This window comes from Maylandia zebra, linkage group LG17 (assembly GCF_041146795.1).
Source record: "Maylandia zebra isolate NMK-2024a linkage group LG17, Mzebra_GT3a, whole genome shotgun sequence".
Classification (NCBI taxonomy): domain Eukaryota; kingdom Metazoa; phylum Chordata; class Actinopteri; order Cichliformes; family Cichlidae; genus Maylandia; species Maylandia zebra.
The window spans coordinates 27,744,438-27,766,415 of NC_135183.1; the positions used below are offsets into that span (position 1 = coordinate 27,744,438).

At 40.5% G+C, this 21,978-nt stretch overlaps 1 protein-coding gene across 1 annotated transcript in view; it reads right to left on the reverse strand.

Annotated features, from left to right (window-relative positions):
• snd1 (staphylococcal nuclease and tudor domain containing 1) overlaps nucleotides 1-21,978 on the reverse strand; it is a 177,454-nt gene that overhangs the window by 113,928 nt on the left and 41,548 nt on the right. Inside the window, exons 13-16 of the mRNA XM_014409598.4 lie at nucleotides 21,080-21,190; nucleotides 19,472-19,544; nucleotides 15,387-15,528; nucleotides 1,436-1,545 (exon numbers count right to left, since the gene is read on the reverse strand). Coding sequence (XP_014265084.1) covers nucleotides 1,436-1,545; nucleotides 15,387-15,528; nucleotides 19,472-19,544; nucleotides 21,080-21,190 — 436 coding nt within the window. The remainder of the gene's footprint in view (nucleotides 1-1,435; nucleotides 1,546-15,386; nucleotides 15,529-19,471; nucleotides 19,545-21,079; nucleotides 21,191-21,978) is intronic.

The window sequence follows — 21,978 nt, forward strand, 5'->3', positions numbered from 1 at the left end:
AGCTGACTTTGGCATCATTTGGGCATACAAATGTCCACGGTGTCAATGAACCAGATGCGCGCGCGCGCACACACACACACACACACACACACACGGTTGGACAGAGAGTGCAGGAAAGCACCAAAACAGCACACCTGCACTGCAGCTTGATGGTAAAAATGTTCAGATGTGGGGAGTTTAAAAAAAAAAAGGGGGGGGGGGGGGATATGGATATGTGAACGAGGTTAAAAACTCTATTTTCATTCCAGGGGGACTTTAATTTAATCTGTAAAGAAAACGTAATCTCCGAAGACAGTGTGCCTCTTGTAGATTTAATCATACATGCATCTGTAAAAAACAATAAAAATTCAGATCATATACTTGCTCCTCGACTTCTGCGCTTCTGTTACCAAATTCCCCAGTTGTTTGCATCACTTTTTCAACAGTCCAGGCATTCTGAAAAATCTAGGTTTCTCAAACGCATACAAACACACACACGGGTCCACCTGTGACGGTGGCTACTGGCTCCATTTTCATTACAATTAAACATCAGAGGACAGTGGCGTTAGCCACCCTACGCAAAAAAAAAAAAACCTTTAAGACTGAGATAAGAATAGAGAGGAGTAGTTTAAAAAAAAAAGAGAGAGAGGAGAGACTGTGTGTGTGTGTGTGTGTGTGTGTGTGTGTGTGTGTGTGTGTGTGTGTGTGTGTGTGTGTGTGTGTGTGTGTGTGTGTGTGTGTGTGTGTGTGTTCTGGATAAGTGGTGGCAGGATTATAGCTAGTTCCATCATGGCTTTGGTCCGTTCACTGCCTCCTATAAAAACCTATTAGCATGTGAATGAAGAGGCACACAGTGGATGGAGTTTTCTAAAGCCCAGGAGCACTGATCCACTATCAGGTGAGTTTTCCGTAAACTGGAATAAGCACTGGAGGATGGTGTGTGTGTGTGTGTGTGTGTGTAGGTGCTTTTGAGGGTAGTGGATTGGGATTGTGTCCACTTCTGTCAAAATTCTTGTTGAGATTTGCCAACACTTTAATGCACCTGTAATAAAGCTCATTTGGGAGTAAACAATTTAATCAGCTTATTAAAGCTAGTGGCCCTATCTATGGACAAACTGCCTTCATATTAGGTTTGACAGAAGGAAGGAAAAACTTGGATTTTTCGATAGCAGAATTCAGCTAAAAGAGCTGCTCTCCCATCTGCTGTTTAAAGCACAACACACATTCTTCTCACATCTCTGAACCAAAATGATCTTATGTTCAAAGTAAAGTAAAACTAAAGTGTGAGTGTGAAACTAAAATGCTGCAAAGTGGATACTGAAACTCAGACTGTGAATAAGAGAGCGAAACAGAGGAAGTTAAGCGCCAGAACAGCAGAATATCAAAAGTGCCCAACATGGAGCTGGGCTTTGAAACAATAAGAACTGGGGCCAAAATGTTCCACTTCATTGCTTACCTCCCTTTGCAGCACCAGCTCTTTGGTGAACAGCATGGCCTCGTCACTAAAGGGTTCAGCCACCTGCACGCCTCCGGGCGTATTCCGGGAACTGCGTGGACATTCAATACCTGGCCAAAGACAAAACAGTTGCAGGAGTTAAAGGTGAGCACAGCTGCTACTCAAAAGAACAGCAAGATGCCAAAAATTGGTTTAACATTATTTGGTTCGCAGAGCCAGAACAATAAAATAAAATTTTTTTAAAAAGGCATGACTGAGTCAAATTATCATTTGGAGGAAAAAAGAAGGAAAAACCCATCAAATTACATCCACATTTTCCAGCCGCTCCTGACAGCTTAGACCACATTAAGCACGTTCCTCGTCCCTCTTAAAAAGGTCAAAAATTGTTTGGCTGCTCAATTGTACAAATGCATGTCAGAGGAAAAACAGAGATTAACCAGCGGCACTATGATCTGCGCTAAATGGATAATTGGTTGTCAGAGGTCATACCTGAGTGCATGAAGCACTTCTGTAGAAAAACATTTACACTAATAAATTTTTGTCTTTGGATCCTATGACATGAACTTTACTATATTTCCAAAGGCTTCTTTGTTGTTGTTTTTTTAAATAGAAGAGAGAAGGGAACGAATAAGCCTGAGAGCAGAGGTGAAGGGAAAGAGCAGGTATAAAGGTGCTTGTACTGTAGAATATCTACATCAACCAGTATGAAACTAAAAAGATATGTATGCATGCAACAGAGAATTTATGTATTTAAAGGTGCCCCAGAAACGGCCTTCAGTTCATGAGTATGCGAGGATCTTAGTCTTATAAAAAAAAAAAAAAAAAAAAAAAAAAAAAAAAAAGGCTCGGTTCACATACTGAATTATACATGTATAACCTGTACTGGAGAAGATATGTTTCATTGACTGAGACGCCTCCTCCTCCTTTTATTCCCTTTCATACATGATGATGTGAACGCTCATGGAATCTCTTTCAGATGAAGATTCAAATGGAAACGGTGAATATAAAAACACAACAGCTTTATTTATTTATTTTCGTATTCGTTTGCATCCAGTTTTCTCCAAATACTTCAATTAATAAGCAATTAGTGTCACTTAACCACTAAAACAAGCAGGTTGGTGCTCTATTGTTTTATGCAGAGTAGCCTAATGATAGATTCGGTTGGGAGTTCAACCCTCGAGCGCTGTGCTAATAAAGCAACAGCTCTCTCCTACGGTCTTTTCTTCCCTCTTTGACTCAAGGTTTAATTTAATGAGCTTCACTCGAGTGACAGATATACTGCCTCAGGATGGACTCACAAATACATGACAGAAGAGTAAAATCAGATGTGCTAGGGAATCCTGGTGACTTAGTGCTCAGCGTTGGCCATCTCCCTCTAATACTATCCTGGGATTTGAATCTCACTCCTCGTCCTCATAAGTATTATTTATGGTCTCCTTGTGTTCCCTTGGAGAACTTCTGAATGATGATGTATTTCTATAAGAGGCATTTGAGATTCGCAGAGGTATATGCTGCTGAGATTGTGTGCAAAACTGAAGGGGGGGAAAGTGTGTATGGAACAGAAAAGCTCATGTGTGTTAGATTAAGGGAGGAATTGCATACGGTGAATAAAGCCTTCAAATTTAAAGATTTATTATATCCATTTTTTTATAAATGTTTTCAAATTCATATATACAAAAATGCATTATTTCAGAGACTATTTGTTTTTAAATATGCAATCAGCAGCTACTTTATTAGGTATACCTGCTTAAAAGCTAGTTAATATAAATATGCAGTTAACGTATTTCTTGATGCAGACACGGTCAAGAAAGGGGATTTAAGTGACTTTGAACGTGACATGGTTGTTGGTGCCAGATTAGCTTGTATGAGTATTTCAACGGATAGCTTTGAGCTTATACGAAAATAAAAGTAAGTGCAATAACTACTTGTTACAGCCAAGGTAGGCAGAAGACCAGCTTGTTGCAGCAGCAGCAGAAGACCACTCCTGAATAAGAACAGTCTCACCAAGATTGGAAAAATGTTGGCTTGTCTGGTAAGTCTTAATTTCTGCTGCAGTATTCAGATGGTCAGAATTAAGCATAAACAACATGAACGTATGAATCCATCTAGTGTTGTATCAGTTCCCACTGAGGGTGGTGGTGTAAAGGTCTGCATGAGTATTGTTGCTGATAATGTCCATCCCTTTAAGACCACAACACACCCTGAACATAGCACGTCACAAAGCTCACATTATCCAACCTGGTAGAAAGTTCTATCTAATAAAGTGGTCAGTGAGTTTATATTTTTCCTACCTCTACCACTTAAAGGTGGCGGTAACACATAGAGAAGCTGTTTTTGGACTACTGTTTAACAATAAAAAAAGAAGAATGTGTTTCTCTGCTAACTACCAGACCCCAGACCAATAAAACGTGTGGGCCACAGCGAGAGCCATTTAACAGCTTTTAAAATGAACAAAATTACATCCAGCGTGAACTCCACCAGCTTAAGATAGCATGCTGCAAGTCTATCGCAACTATGGCCAATTATATTAGAGGGGTGTTAAGTCTTCAAAGAATAATGATGTTACTTGAAATGCCCATCCCTAGTTTACAGGGTCATTAATCTAAGACACTATGAACCTATAAAGTGTGTAAACACTGGCTACTGCAGTTTATAAGGTTATTTTATTTATTTGTCCTTTCTAAGAAGTCATTATAAACTTTCTAACTGCCAAAAGATTAACATTACTGTTCATGTATAGAAGTAGAAAAAGACTGGACTGAAGGACCAACTGACTTTTTTTTAATCTCATCTTTTTGTTTAGTACTTTCTGTTCCCTGTGTGACCATGTCCCATTTATGAGAACAAGAACAGAAGACATCAGCGCATTCACACTGGCAGGGAAGGGAAAATGGCCCAGGAAAGGCAAAAATGAGGCCACAGGACAGTCAGCACCCAAGGGTTACGAAGAACTGTTGAGTCAACCTTCTGCAAGACTTAAAGTGTCCAACAGCTAGCTTTAAAGCCAAACAGACACGTGAGAATTTCTCTTTTACAGTGAAGTTTGCATCGTTTCACTGCAGCTCAAATATCATGTTCCTGAGTAATTCAAGGTCATGATGTTTAAATTACAATATACTTGACTGTCAGACAGTTTAAAGCTATGAAATGCCAAAGACTAACAATAAATATATTTAAAATTAAGAAACATCTGGGTTTTTTTTAAATTATAGCATACAATAGTTCAGTAGTATCATAGTTGTTGTGCATATTCTCCAAAGTATTTGTCTATTTTCAAACATTAACAAGAACATAAAGAAAATAAAGCCTCCAGTAAAACAGAGAGAAGGAGTAGGAGGAGGAGACACTGATGGCCAAGATCATTTGAAAGTATTTATAGAAGTGGACCAGGACAGGACTTCCACAAGGGACACTGTAGCTACAACACTGCCTGAACAAAGACAGGAGGAGAGGTAAGGGATGCCGAGGGGGGGGGGGGAGAAAAAGACAAGAGGAAAGGTTGTTAACAGCTTGCAAATACTGCAAGCCGTTAGCAAAAATTGGTATATGAAATAATTGGAGAGGGAGAGATATTTGAGTTTCTGCTCGAATTGGCCGAAGCTATGATAAGGGCTGGAAATGTAGGGTTTTACCCCCACCCCCCTAGCATAATCCACAGAAAAGACGACACATTAATGTAACAGACAAAGAAGTCTGGTTTAATTGTATAAGTACACAAAGTACAAGGAATTTCCAGGCATGCAGGGAAGACGATTTCAAACCAACTAAAGAGCTTAAAAAACATTAATACTCAAAGAAAAGCAAACCTCTAACAAGTAGCTAGAATTTCTTAAACACTAATCATGCATCCTGAATGAGAAGTCCCCCTAATCGAGTCAGACGTATCTGCAAACAAATACACACTGCATTGTCCCCTCAAATGACCTAACTGCACTCAATATCCTGCGACTTACTCACACATACTGTAGTCTCCTCCCTGCAGCATTTAGACCGAACCAGGGAGTCACTTAGCATAGCCAATTTTAACCTGCGCCACGATACATAACTCACGCCTGACACCCCGATAAACATCTAGGTCAAACTGCAGGATATCCATCTTATCTCCGAGACAAACAAGACATACACTGATCGTCCTGACATCACACTATATACGAAAGCAAAAAAAAAAACAACAACACACACACACACAGATTCTGCTGTACAGCTGCTCCTCATTATTGCCTGCAGTGCCTGCCTACTTGTCAATCCACCATCAATCATTAGATTTGATGTGTAAGACACGGGCATTGGATTTTGCATTTTTAAATGTCTCAGCCAGACTTTAGAGACAGATCTGGAAGGACTGTTAGTAATGAATGACTGGTTCATTTTGGAACAAATTAACGCACAATCGAATGAGCAGATTAAAGAATTTATTTGTCGTTTCCAAATGCTGCAACTCGACTCGTAAAAGATGACAAGCTATCAGCAGTTTCATTTAGTAATGCTGTGGTTTTGTATCACCCCCAATCCCTGCCCACCCCACCCCCCGCCTCGCTTCCTCCTCCTTCCCTTCTGCAGAGCTCAGGCTCAGAGACGGGTGGGGTGGCCCTGTGGTGAAGATGTTTTTAATCTGTGATTTGGGGTGAGCAACATGACTGATGAAATACTGCCTGCCCCCTTAGCTAAAAACACCTTTCCTGCTTAGTCATATATATACACACACACACACACACACACACACGCTTTAAGCTCCTTTGCCTCGCACCAAAACACTATCCCTCCATCCAGACAAGTCCTCACAAATTCTCCATCATTCTCTGCCACAATCATTCTCCACACGAGGCGCAACTGTTTCTATACGTTCTGCTATAAATCGATAAAAAGGGCTCGCACATAAGATGTATGGAACCAAAGTCAATCTTCTAACCTTGTGGCAGAAACGTACACACGCAAGCTAAACCACTTCAGCTTTCTCTTGACAACTGTTTGTCGTACAACCAAGAAAGATGACAATCTCATTCGTTTAAGCATTAACAGTACTCTCTGTGCCCACTGTCATTTCAGAGAAGAAGAAGAAGAAGAAAAAATAAAAATAAAAATCACGAGTCGCTTACATTAAAGCCAAGATATTAAAACTTCAACATATGTTTGTGTTGCTGTGTGGGCTGTGCATACTAAACAAAATACAACCACAGACTGTAGATCTGAAAAATGAATCCACTGCTCAAGTGCTTTGAACCTGTATTCTTTCCAAGGGGCCGCTGCACTAGTTTAAAATAGCCAGATTAAAGATAGACCTTGAATTAAAGGCAGATTGTTTATGGTTTAGATCGAATCATTAAAAGCAAAATAAACTGTAAACAGACTTTTGTGTATTTTGTAAAGTGGTTTTGAGCAACAGTTCTCCAGGCTTTACAGCAGATGAGCAGCATCTGAAAGTCATGGCTTTAAGAAACAGGGAAAAAACCTGACACAGGACCTGTCTGTTTATCTGCTGTTTGTTGAAGCATCATCAGAAATGTTCTGAAGGGTGTCTGTCAAGAAGCCAATCTCAACGAAAGAAAGCAGGGAGGAAAAAAGGCTGAGGAGTGCCAAATTACACAAGGACGGAACTGAAAATCGGTGGCAATCGATCTTGTGGAGTGATTAATCCAAATGTAAACATTTTTGGTCCAAATAGCTATCAGTAAGTATGGACAATATCAGGAGAGAAGTACAAAAGTGAGGGTCAAATGCCATCTGGTAAACATGGTGGAGGCTCTGTCGCGGTTTGGGGCTTAGAATAGAATTAGGAATGCATAAAAGTTCAGTCAAATGTCTGGAAAGGGCCTAATTGGCAATGATTTAATTTTCAAATTTTTAACTTGCTGCCGATGCAGTGAAAGCAAACCTGGACAATGTAATAGTCATGGATTGACCTCCCCACCCTGGACCTTAACAATGTTAAAGCAGTGTGGAATCAAAAGGCAGCAAACATCCAAAGAAGAGTTGCATATCCTTCAAAAAGCCTTGTAAATCCGTCCTAAAGACTACTTAAATTACAAGAAAGCCTGCCTAAGAGACTTTAAGATGTCAAGGTGGTCTTACCAAATATTGACTTTCCAGTTTGTTAGAACTTATACTTCTATACTTTATTTCTATCTCTTTTCCATTTTCCTAGCAAAATACAAAGAAATGACGTGAGGCTCAAGACTTTTGCACAGTACAGAGAAAATGACTACTTCTCTCCTGATGCATTACCTCAGTAAAAACCCACCCTACTGAGTTTATAGTCTCAGTCTCTAGTTTAAATTCATATTCACTATAGAATAACTTACTTAAAAAAAAAAAACTATTATCCTAACTACAGCAAAATGGATTTGGCAGCTTTGTAAAGGATTAAAATAACTTATGAGTGATCAGTTTCCTTTGCTTCACATCCAAACCTTGCTCATTGTCATGCTAAAAAAAAAAACAAACAAACAAGCTGAACACTGTCAAAATGTCACACTTAAAGACTCAAAAACAGGATAAAAACAAATGTGAGGGTCACAGTGGCTACATCTATCTTTTATATAAAGCTAAGCATTTACCCTGCTTTAAATCTTTGTTATAAACCAAGCTAACGACCTTGAACCAATCTCATTCTTCACAGGAAGACATGAAGGTAATAGTGATCCTGTCGTACAGCGTACAACAACAACAAGATTAACGTAATTTCAAAAATGTCAAACTTTAGCTGCGTATTTGTTTAATATGAACACTTAAAAGAATAATTATTATTTCCAAATCATTACAGTTCACCTAAAAGAACCAATCTGGATATATAAGTGACAAATATTATGTACACTGCCAGCATCTAGTAACCTAGTTAAAATTCCTCCCAAAAACTTTACTGTGGAATTCGGTGAGCTTTCAGGTGACTAGAGATCACAGTGGTGGATCAACTTCTCTTCCACTGGTAATGATGAAAAATGACAAGTATCTTCCTAAAGACATGTGCCTCTCGTGGCTGTCATGCACTAGTGTCATCATGCAGTTTATGCAAACAAATAACACGCCACAAATCCCTAAGCTGGTAACCGGCATGCTGATTAGCCTTCGACTTTTTACACATACCCTGCCAGATGTACTGTTTTTGGCATGTCTGCAGGTATAAATGGATGCTTAAAAGATAAAGGCAGCTCAGTATGAATGCTATTACTGTCTATCGTTTTATTTTATGAAGTCACTAATTCTTAATTTTTGACAGGCTCTTGGCAGGTTATAATTACAGTGGGGCAAAAAAGTATTTAGTCAGCCACCGATTGTGCAAGTTCCCCCACTTAAAATGATGACAGAGGTCAGTAATTTGCACCAGAGGTACACTTCAACTGTGAGAGACAGAATGTGAAAAAAAAAATCCATGAATTCACATGGTAGGATTTGTAAAGAATTTATTCGTAAATTAGGGTGGAAAATAAGTATTTGGTCACCTCAAACAAGGAAAATCTCTGGCTCTCACAGACCTGTAACGTCTTCTGTAAGACGCTTTTCTGTCCCCCACTTGTTACCTGTATGAATGGCACCTGTTTGAACTCATCATCTGTATAAAAGACACCTGTCCACAGCCTCAAACAGTCAGACTCCAAACTCCGCCATGGTCAAGACCAAAGAGCTTTCGAAGGACACCAGGAAAAGTATTGTAGACCTGCACCAGACTGGGAAGAGTGAATCTACAATAGGCAAGCAGCTTGGTGTGAAAAAATCAACTGTGGGAGCAATCATCAGAAAATGGAAGACATACAAGACCACTGATAATCTCCCTCGATCTGGGGCTCCACGCAAGATCTCATCCCGTGGGGTCAAAATGATCATGAGAACGGTGAGCAAAGATCCCAGAACCACACGGGGGGACCTGGTGAATGACCTGCAGAGAGCTGGGACCAAAGTAACAAAGGTCACCATCAGTAACACACTACAACGGCAGGGAATCAAATCCCGCAGTGCCAGACGTGTTCCGCTGCTGAAGCCAGTGCATGTCCAGGCCCGTCTGAAGTTTGCCAGAGAGCACATGGATGATACAGCAGAGGATTGGGAGAATGCCATGTGGTCAGATGAAACCAAAGTAGAACTTTTTGGTATAAACTCAACTCGTCGTGTTTGGAGGAAGAAGAATACTGAGTTGCATCCCAAGAACACCATACCTACTGTGAAGCATGGGGGTGGAAACATCATGCTATGGGGCTGTTTTTCTGCCAAGGGGACAGGACGACTGATCCGTGTTAAGGACAGAATGAATGGGGCCATGTATCGTGAGATTTTGAGCCAAAACCTCCTTCCATCAGTGAGAACTTTGAAGATGAAACGAGGCTGGGTCTTCCAACATGACAATGATCCAAAACACACCGCCCGGGCAACAAAGGAGTGGCTCCGTAAGAAGCATTTGAAAGTCCTGGAGTGGCCTAGCCAGTCTCCAGACCTCAACCCCATAGAAAATCTGTGGCGGGAGTTGAAAGTCCGTGTTGCTCGGCGACAGCCCCAGAACATCACTGCTCTCGAGAAGATCTGCATGGAGGAATGGGCCAAAATACCAGCTACTGTGTGTGCAAACCTGGTAAAGACCTATAGTAAACGTTTGACCTCTGTTATTGCCAACAAAGGTTATGTTACAAAGTATTGAGTTGTATTTTTGTTATTGACCAAATACTTATTTTCCACCCTGATTTACGAATAAATTCTTTACAAATCCTACCATGTGGATTCATGGATTTTTTTTTCCCACATTCTGTCTCTCACAGTTGAAGTGTACCTCTGGTGCAAATTACTGACCTCTGTCATCATTTTAGGTGGGGGAACTTGCACAATCGGTGGCTGACTAAATACTTTTTTGCCCCACTGTAGCCTTGCAACAGGCAAACAAACAACTAGGAGGTTCATGCCTAAGCGTGTGTGTGAATTTAGCTCTAAAATCCTTTCCTCAATAACCCCTTTTATCATCTCATTAATCCTTGCTGTCCGTCCCCGTGTGCAACTATAAGGTAAAATTCTCCTATTTGAATATGTCCACCTCATCCTTCACTTCCATTAATGCAAAAAAGCCAAGCCAAAGTTTACCTGAGGGTAAACACACAGGTGGCCAAGCCACAGAGTGCAGGCAGCTGATGGTAAGATCACGAGAGCGTGCTATTAGGGAAAATCTTTGGATTGTTTGACTCTCTTTCATCCTCTGAATCCGTCTTTCCGCCTCACCACGGCTTTCAAATGTAAGGCCTCATTACCTCAGACAAAGCTTAGGCAGTGTTAGAGCCGTTCCTCTAGAGCACACATTGCATTTTGCATGGATCAGTTAGGATTTAGGAAATTTAGTATGTATAATTATATTTTATATTTGTTTGTGTACAATAAACAATGTTGTCCCTCCATTTACAGGCAGAGGGTCTTCTTCATAGCATGTTTGCACCACCGTGCTTCCATAGCAGCAAGTGTCTTTATCTGTGTTTTCGGGGCCTTCAGATCAATACAGTTCTATTTATAAAGCGCTGATTCACAATAGCAGTCGCCTCAAGATGCTTTATATTGTAAGGTGGAGACCCTACCTTAGTACAGAGAACAGCCCTACAATCAAACAACCCCCTCTGAGCAAGCATTTAGCAACAGTTGGAAGGAAAAAAACTCCCTTTTAATAAGAAGAAACCTCCTGCAGAACCAGGCTCAGGGAAGGGCAGCCATCTACCTGATCCATAGTAAAGCCTGATCACTGCTGCATTGTTAAAATTGATACCAATATTTGGTGATTTAAAAATATATAGACATATTAGCTGATCTTTTCTTTCCTTATCAGATATACAAATTGGTTTCACTAAAATGTTATAGCTTTTCATGAATCTTACTAAGATGATGTGACAATGCTGTTGCTTTTGTGATATTTCAAGCATGTGATGCAACATCAGGAAAATCACTGTTTCATGCTGATAACCAGGTTAAAGAGTGTTTCTTCCATATCTTCTTTGGTTTTTTCCTTTTTAATTTATGTGTCGCTAGAAATGCTGATACCAACATACTGGCAAGTAGCTAATATTAGCCAATATATCGGTTGGGTTCTACTGAAGGGCACAACAGCATTTTATTGTGCATACTCTCCTGACTATGTTGGGATTATGTTTCTTTTTTTTTTTCACATTTTAAGATAGTGTGTCTTGAAATTTTCTACCTCATTTATTTTTCTGTTTTTATTTATTTTTATAAATCTGCCCTCAGACAATGCCTAAAGTGTACCACCAACACACGGGTGTTTAGGGCAGTCTTTGTCTGCACTAAACCAAACACTGTGTGATGGCTAATGTTCCTTGCTGACACTGGAAATCTTTGTGCCCGTCTGATCGCTGGTTCATCTTTTTGACAGTCTGCTGCTCATAACTTTACAACAAGTAACTCTGGAAGTGCACTTCACCTGCTCTGAACTCAAACTCTGAAATCCACTGAAGACAATGAACTTTTACATCCTTTTCACCACTTTGTCCACCTTTGTTTAAACCATCTTTTACTCCCATTCACCTTACATGAATTGCTTTTTTATGTCTCCTTTTTACCGTATCCCCTTTTTGTTAACCTCCATGTCCTTCCAGCCTCCACATCTTACTTCTGCTCTTCCTTTCATCATCCATCGAGACCCCCTCACCACACCCTTAAATCCCTTTCCTATACAGTACCCCCATCTCTTAGAAACTGGATGACTCCTTTACCCTTTATCAAACTTACATATTGGAGTGACAGTGCCCAGCCAGAGAGTGAAAGAAGAAGAAAAGTAAGGCAAAGTGCTTCAGGAGACTAAAGGGGAACTACCCCTGAAGCACACCTCCGGTCTTGTTTGAAGCATGGGCTTCACTTGCTGCTGTACTTTCTTTGCTCAACTGTCTTTCTACATCAAGGAAAACTCTGGAAAAGGAAGGAGACACCGGGCCTTTTGAGGCACCTCGCTGGAGAACCAATTTCCTTGCAGTAGTCAGCAGGGTTCCGTGTTAAACCGGGACAAATAAGTATGGCTAAAACAAAAGAATAAAAATGCTGCTGGCTAAGCAGGCCGGGAGATCTTAAATTGTGTTTTGGTATTGTAATATTGAATTGCGGCGTTACATCACTTACTGCCTTGGGATGATTTCATTTGCAGTGCTACTGTAAACACTTTGTTCTTAAATGCCCTCCCACAACACTGTTAAAGAATAAAAATTTGGCCTTGATGAATACAGTATGAAGAAAATGCAGCTAATGAAACAGATGACTAATGCAGGGCAGGTTTTAAAAGCAGCATCCTTTGAATGATTTCCTTTTTATTTGCATGTAGTGAATATTTACATAGCACTCGGAGCAAATTACTAAACAAGGGGACTCTGCATATAGAAAACATACTTTAACCTTTTATCCATAATTAATGGGGTGATGAGTAATGATGATACTTAACCCTACGAAAGCATAAAATGACACAGCTGTAAAACTTTATGGTTATGGTAATGAGACATAATAGACTATAAAGGCTTAGAGTAACTGTTCCGACACATCACATATGTACCATGCAGCATAAATAGGAGCTTAAATTTCGATATCAAGTTACAACTTCCAATCGCACAGCTTTAAAATATAAATATTAAATCTGCACAAATTAGTGCCAGAAAGGCTTTTGTCATGTATACAATTATCTCCTTTTATGACCGACTCTTACGTGACATACATTAACGGTAAGTCCTTTCAAACTAGCTGAACATATTGGAAAAATGAATAAAGATTTCCTCTGAAAATTTTATTTTCCGTCACAAATATGCAATAGCCTGAAGAAAAAAGGTCCAAAGGGCCCCTGCAGTTTCATACACAGATAAACACGACAGGCTTGAGGGCAGCCAATTTATTGTGCGTGTCATTTTCCACAGCCCTTGGTGCAGATGTGCGAATAAAACATTGCAAGATAACTTTGACAGGAAAGAGAAAGAGGAAAGAGATATGACGCACTTGGAGATTAAAAGGTACTGCGATAATAAGGTGTCCTTTGTGCTGTGGGGCTTCATTTCATGTATGGCTAACTGTTTAAAATTTGTTATCGCATAAAGAAAACCATGCACAACATAGATGAAAGGAACTGGTGCCCACCATTAAAGATGAGGAGAAAAATAATATGAAATAGAAGAAACAGAATAGAAATGAGACAACAAGAATAAGTGCACATGTAAGCTCTTGAATTCATGCAGAGGACTAAATGAAAGAGAAGCTAAATACATTAACTAGGCAGGGAAATGAATCATTTTTATCAATCAGGGTTAATCCAACCAAATGTGTGTATTAAAGACATCATGGGTCATCTTCTGGGAACAGCTTTAATCAAGTCAGCTCAGTGCCCATCAGCACTAATGCAGTTCCTAAGATTTTCTAATAATCTTTGATTGAATAAAATCATTTCAAAAGTATACCATGTAAACATCAGTCTGAGTTTACATTATGGGCATTTAGCTAGCGAGAAAAGCAAGACCAAAACAACAAACACACGGTCCTGTGTACAGATGGCTTCTTTTGATGGGGTCATTTACATGTATCCTGGTGCAGGCAGTGGACAGAACAATGCAATTTAAAAAGCCATCAGTGGATCGCAAGACAATCAGACACAAAATTACAAAATTAATGAATGCATCAACAAGTCAGCCACGCATAATTAAACTGAATCTGGCTGTCTTGACAGAAATATATTGTGTTTGTTCTACTGGAAATGAAGAGGAACTGTTTAGCGAGTAAATGTCTGCCTGAAATGAAGATGGACTGAAACACAGTTTGATTGCAAAAAGAGCATTATCTGTGTAAAGGGTAAGCCTTCTTGCTACCACCCATGATCTGGAAGGATGCACAAATCATTGGTGGCTGCTAGAGATACAGTCTCTGTGTTTTTATTACTAGCACCAACTGTCAACACCGTCGGGGAACTGAAATAAATGACTGGACCTGCTATCAAGCAGTCCCTATTTCATCCCATCTGCATCTGCTGTTCTCACTGAAAATAATATAAAGGTCTACAAAAGGTAGGACACGTGAGATTAATCTCTGAATTTTATTCTCTATAAAATGTCAAACAATAGCGATATTTGTGGGATAGCTGTGGGATATTTTTCACATGTATTTTTACTTTTATTATCTGAGACGCCAAAAGATTTGTGATATTTGCAAAGAAATCCGCCACATCCTTACATGTTAGCAGAAAGAACCAGCAAAATTCTCTGTTTTTCTCCCCTTGGTCACTCTTCTGTATATAGTTTAGTTTCATATATTGGGATTAATCAGTCAATGAAGCAACTGCAGCAGCAGTTTATTTATTTTCGATTCTTCTCTGTGTTGCTGCTTTTCAGGTTAGTTTATTCTTCGTTTACCACTTCTTCTTCTTTTCTAACTGTGAACATATACTGCAGTTTTCACAACATACCTTGCCACATACTTAAGGTAAAAGAGGATGACAAAAAGGCGTGTTTTGTACTTGAAGCACGGAAGAAATTATAAAGTGTAGCACTAAAAACCTGGAGTTTAAACCTCACTTCATCTTGAAACAGTAGCCAGTTTCTAATGAAGATTACTACCAAGTGGAGAGCAGAGAGGGAGTCCATTTCAAACTTGGCAGAACACCAGAAGGGGGGAGGCGAGGCTAAAGGGGGCACATGTTTCACGCCAACACTGGTGTTCTGAAAGATGGTGGGCTGGGGCTGGAACACACCCAGCTACCTCTGTGCCCTCTCAAGGTTGGCTGCTGAGAGGAGTGGGAAGAGCCTAAACCTTTGCCCCCTGCATCATCCGGTGTCCTTATGTGACGCTGACTATCTGCACTGGCTGCAATCTAAATGAAAATAATTCTTCTCTGTTACTGAAAGACATGGTGAGGAATTTTATCATAGAAGAAACTAATACCCACCAAGACCCAGATGTGACTCAATTAGATGACACAAAATTAAATGACCTTCACGGCAGAAAGGTAAAAGATACCCACCGGCAAGGAGGAATGTGATGAGGCAGGTTTCTTTTGGCATGTACAGCTTTAAGCGCGAGCCGCTGAAGACGTATTCTACCACAGCCTCTGACCGGCCAGCCCTCTGCAGGAAGGGCAGGAACTGCTTGGCTTTCTGTGTCTCCTGACCAGCAAAGAAAGAAAGAGAAATGGCATCGTCAATTTAAGTCACAGCTGGACTTTTTGAGAAGGAATAAAAAAACCAAAACATTTCAAATTTGAAATAGCTATGTAGACAAGACACAGCGTAAATAGGTTAATAGACAACATAATGTGTGTGCTTAATTCAGATATTTTTACACGTCGATCAGATCCACCCAATTAAAAAGATAAATAAATAAAAAATACTCTCTTTTCCCGTTTCAGTCTCTGTTTTCAAGGGTGAGTCACTAGCTTAGTGGTGTGCTTGGGCCAAAATTACAAGCAGAGCCAAATCATGTGTATTGAAGCCGGTTCAGTGATGTAGTGGCGGCGGAAGATTTGTAAACGATAAAAAAAAATAATTTAATATGCGTCTACTCCAGGCATGAGCATGTAGGCACAACAGACCAGTGAGTCACTGCCCAGTGTGTGGCAGTGTGGACATGGGAGTAGGCACGAAGCCTCAGAGGAAAGGACGGAGCTAAAACGAGTAAAGTCAGAGCGAAAACGTGTTCTCCCACTGTTATTGCGAGTTTATGCGAGGGTCAGAGCGGTTCAAAACCACAAATATCAATAATCCCGTTCCTTTTTTAGAGAATGCTACACTAGACATAAAGCAGCAACAGAAAAGACGGACGAGAAAAACCATGCAACGCGCGTCACCAGGGTTTTTGAGTATTCGAGTAAAGGGTATGTGCTTCAGTCATAAGATGTACCACCTGAACTGCACCCACTGCAATCCAAAATAACCCCCTCGGTGGGAGACGTCAGAACTGCACGCTTGCTCGTACACACATTTACAGCACCTGCAGTGTGTGGGCTGTGCAGTCTAACTTGGTTCCGAAAAAGAAAGAAAGAAATGAAGAGACATGGGAAAGGAGAGGACCTCATTATGCAACCTTTAAAGGCATGAGGTGAGTCAAGTGCTGTATCTACTCTCCTCCCACTACCTCTGTACATCTCCTACACAATACATTTATAAACCCATCCTTGCTCTATTTGTGACTGCATCCCACTCAATGTACATAATCCCTTTCAGTAAACCTGTACCACCAAAGGATGCTGACGTATAGAAGCATGTAAGAAGTGTGTGAGTGCTTGTGTGTGTGAGGGTGCCCGTGTATGTCCGCAGTTGCATGTAGGCGTATACCAAATTAAAAAGAAAAAAAGAAAAAAAACAGCGTGAAGAAAGTGGATGGATGCTGAGGTGTGGAGTTGCAATGTTGCTATTTTGGTCCTTTTATTAGAATGCTCATTACATTAGCCTAGCCAAACAACAACTGTGCATGTGCATGCACGCGCGTGCGCTCACGCCCACTGGCATCAATCCTAGCTGGTGCTGCAAATCATGCATCTCTTATTTGAAAGTGACAGAAATGCTATAGAGGGGCTCTGCACAGCACTCATGTGCATGTCACACATAAACACATGATGGAGCACAATCGCGCTAAAAATGCAAGGACGGCTCCGACCTTTGTGGGCTTAATGGGACAGAATTTAACGAGTGTGATGTGCAATTCTCTGTGTGGCCTATAATAATTTTCTTACTACTGTTATAGTTAATTATTGAGCACCTCCCCGTGCAACCACTTCCAAGTCATTGCCACATATTAAATGTGGTCAGTTTAGCCAGTTAAGTTGGGTGGAGGTTTATAAGCAGGAATTGCATTAAACCTCCCAGATGAAATATAAGAGCTGCTCAGTCAGCACAACAATTCCCTGTCATAATTATTTTTACAGGGACTGCCGGTAATTTATTTGTGCTGCTGACACAATGAGCCTACAATGATGACAACGTAGAAGAGCAAAACATCTGAGAGCACTTATACACAGCCACATATTAATGACTTATTAGCCAGACTCTGAAGTCCAGTTGGCGTTAAAGAGCTTTAATGATTCCTTCAAATGCATCATTAGAGCAGAGCTTATACCCTCACTGGCCACTTGGTTAGGTATAGCTTTTTAACTACTGCTCGTTGCCACAAATATCTAAATCAGCCAATCACATGGCGGCAACTTAATTCATTTAGCTATGTAAACAAGGAGAAGGTGACTGAATGGGGATGAAAGTTGATGTAAGTCACGAGACGGGCTGGTGTGCGTAATTCAAGAACTTCTGATCTACTGGGATTTTACTGCACAGCTACCTTTGGGGTTTAAAAAGCTTCCATGTGAAAGCAGTAATTTAAATAGCCAACGTTAATTTAAGGTATGCAGAAGAGAATATCTGAAGAGACAATACAAGCAGTTGGGCTACAGCAGCAGACGACCACACTGGCAGCTCCTGACAGCTATGAACAGGTAACTGAAGCTACAATTTGCACTGGCTCACTAAACAGAAGATTGGGGGGGTGAAAAGTTACTTGGCTCGGTAAGTCTTGATTGCCTATTGTGCGATTCAGGCAACAGGAGGGGAGAATTTGGTGTAAACAACATGAAAGCATAGATCCCTCCTACCCTGTATCAGTGGTTCAGGCTGCTATTCTATGAATAGAATTTTGGGCACACTTTGGTCCCTTTATTATCTTTTATGACTACAGTGTTCCCATCTCCTGGTGGCTGCTCCCAGCAAGATAATGGATCAAGCGACAAGGCTCAAATCATCTCAAACTGGTTTCTTGAACATGATAATGACCTCCACAGCCACCAAGAGAGAACCTCCAGGATGTGGCGAACAAATCTGCACCAACTGTGATATTCCATCATGTGAAAATGAACCAAAATTTCAGAGGAACGCTTCTAACATCTTGTTGAATCTGCGCCAAAGAGTGAAGGTAGTTCTGAAGATAAAGAAGGATACAACCGGGCATTAGCAAGTGAACTTGAAGTGTCCAATGAGTGTGTCTGGCCAAATCTATATAAACACAGTTGTCTGCAGATACAGAATAAACTGGGTAACTGCATCACAGCCCATTATAAGATAAATAGGCATGATTTTGAACTGTGAATCATGCAAAGCTACTCTAGAGTCCACGAATAAAAATACAGAATCTATGAGTAAGAAAAAAAAGAAAAGAAATACAGACTAATTAATTTAACAAAATGTCTCTCCGGAGCAAACAAGAGTACTACAATAGTGAGAGAGACAATGAGGTGTTAATGTTTCTGAAGTTCAGTTTCCACTTGTTAAGTGTCTTGTCAAAATCTATAAGAGACGGGGAGTCGACAAGCACAGTGTTAAGAATTTTGCTTCTATACACACAATGGGTTTCAAATGAGGCAATCAAAATGTGATTGCTTTCAGCTTTAATTAAAAGGGTTTAACAAAAAGAAGAATTAACCCTTTCAATTACAGCCATTTTTGCACAGTCTGAATCCTGTACTTAAAAGCAATCGGACAAACACAATCATAAATGAAAGGATGATTGCCATAAACTCCACATAAATAAAACTACATATCTTTAATGAATAAAATACAAAAAATCTATTTTTATATTAAAGTGAGCGCGACAGCGACGACAGGGTGAACAGAAGACAGAAAGACGTGATGATAAAAATTTGAAAAACTGCGAGGAAAAATGCATGATTTTTAAAAAGAAAAGAAAAACAGGGGGGGAAAGTGCACCAATCACCCATCACTTGTTACTGAAATACTTTTCCTCACACTGATGCTCATTTGGTAAGCACTCTCAATCAGGCTTCATTAGCCAAACGATGCCTCTATCAAGCCCCTGGGCACACGTAAACAAGCTAGGACCAAGTCTCGCTGATGATTCTATTAATGATGCTGCATATTTTTAGAGGACACTTATAGGGGTGAGTCAAGGATTAGAGAGCGTCTTCTGAGAATCACTGGCCTGATGTATCTTCAGGTTGTATGCAAATGAGTCTGCATGACTACATGTTAATCAGCGTACATACATTTTTATTCCGCTTTACACAGAATCTGCCAATCTGTATCCATTTATACACAAAAACATACTCACCCCAGAGATGTCAGCCACTCTGTGGATGGGAACCTCCTTCTTGCTGTGCAGCCCTTTCCCATTTTTGATGGCCCTGCAGTAAAAGGGTTAAGCTATAAACACATGTCTCTCAAGCATAGCTCAATGGCTTTATTAGATGGAAAAAGCATAAGACTGGAGGTTTATTAGACCTGGAGAAACAAAAGCTCTTTCTTTGTCATCACTGTAGATACATGGAGAGCTACTGTGGATTTGTAGAAGTAGAATATAAATTCATTCAGTTTTCTTTCCCTGAACTGCCATTACAGCACAACTGAAAGCACTAGTGGGAGGATTTTTTTCCTCCTCTCAGCCAGATAATCTATATGTTTGAGATGAAAAGTCAAAATGATGGCAGAAGAATAATAATGGAAGAAAAATTACAGTTATACCAGCGAAAATGAGGAGAAATTGAGAGATGCTTTTATAGAGAGTCAGCTAGCAGTTTTTAGTGATGGTTACCACAGCTCCAGGGACAAATAAAATGAAGATGGCCTGAGGCTGCAACTGCGAAGTGGGGGCGAACATGCCACAACTGGGTCACTGGGATGCAAAAGCACTGCCTTTAAGGATTGACTGTGTACATTCATATGAGCATGTATACATGTGCATTTAACAGCCAGGAGGAGGTTCCTTTGAAGGCTCTGGGCCACTAGCCTTGTGCAGTGGAAACTAAAAATAAAGTCAAGGCCACAGAAAGAAACCTCCCATCAACTCTAATAGAACCCCACCAGGGACAGAGAGAAAGGGAGAGAAGAAGAAAAAGAGAAGGGGTAGAGAGAAAAGGAAATGGGAAAAGAGGAGAGCTAGACCAAAGAAGGACAAAACTAGCTAAGGTGCAGAACTAAGGACAAAATGCGCAAAGGAAGAAGGAAAGCGGGAATCAGGTGAGAAAGGAGAAAAACAGGGCAACTGGGCAGTGACACACGAAAGAAAGAGGAGAAAGAGTTAAACCAAGAGGCTGTGGCTGCATTTGCTCTACCTATAGCAAGCAGATCCTAATCTGTGGCAGAGTAATAAAGCCTGTACTAAATCTCTCCTCAGCATCTCCATATAATTATTCTTAGGCCCTGTGTAAAGAGCCTCTGATTTAATGTCTAGCACATGGGAAGACGTGTGTTTATGTCCCTTGGCATGTAAAATAAAAAAGGAAAGGGCAAATATGCATGCATGATTCAATATGTGAGGGTAATGACATGTTTCTGCAGGAAAAAGCAGCAATAGCTGTGACACGCTGGAACTTATGACGGTGGTGACGCTAAAATACACTCTGAGAAATTGAATTACTTCACCTTTGCAGTGCAGCATTTAACAGCAAATTCAAAAGAAAACTGAAGGAGGAAAAAAGCCTCAAGGTCATTTTTTTTAGTCTCCTACATTTCACAAAAGCAAAATCTCTCAAGGTCAAAAGAGAGAGTGCACACATGTGCGTCACAAGCATGTTTCGTTTGAAGCAAAAAATGTGTATTTCTGAGAATTAATCATTTCAAAGACCCCCCAGCCCCCCTTCATGCCACGTGCACAGCAGCGTTAAGTTCAAGTAAAAGGTAGACGGAGAGTGCTTTGTGTGAAGGAGCGTGTGTTCCTCACCGTGCCTCTGCGGCAAGCAGTTCGTCATAGTGGGAGGAGCGCTGGTCATCATCTTGTCTGTATCTGATGACTGTGGCAAGGCCTTTACTTACGAGAGCCTCTGCTATGTTGCTGGGGAACAGAACAGAGAAAGAAAGATTAGTTTAATTAAAAACAAAAAAACAAGCAAAACCCCTCGGCTTCACAAAGGAGCTCTAAAGGGAGCTAGCTCAACGGGGGGGGGTTTGCTTACAAACAAAGGTCACTTAAATGTTGACAATGCACACTTGACTAACCCCTTCTACCGTGTGATACTGATGTAGGGAAGAGAGGATTGAAGGCAGAAAGACGGGGACATTGTGCTGCTTAATGTAGCACTTAGTTGCTAGCCCTTGGACATCAGTGTTCTAGCTAAACCATGGGAGAAAGAAATGAAGGGACAGAAAGAAACTCTTCAGAGTATTTGTCAACATGGTGCAGGCATGGAGACTGACGCAATCATTCAGCCCTTGTTGATGCCAGTTAAACGGTTCCTTTTCTATATTTTAAAATTCTTCTGTTGGAAATAATGCCGCTAAATGGGCAATAGCCTGAAAGCAATCGTCTTTAAACTATGTATGAAAAGGTTTTAGGCATTTGATCCCCATTTTACTTTCTGCAAGCAATAGCGACACAAGAAACAAAGCCACAGAAAAACATTTTCATGGACAAAGGGAACAAAAGGTCCCTCAACAGATGGTCTTATAATCGAATTGATATTGGATGACGTGAAACGATGGAAGCACTTTAGACAATCTTAACTCGCACAAGACTCCAAAAGTTCTCCAAGACTATTAGATCTTAAGTGTACTGTGCATGAGTGTCTCGTGGAGTGATTTCGAACAAATAGCCACCCGCTAAGTTTCCAGCAAAACGCAATT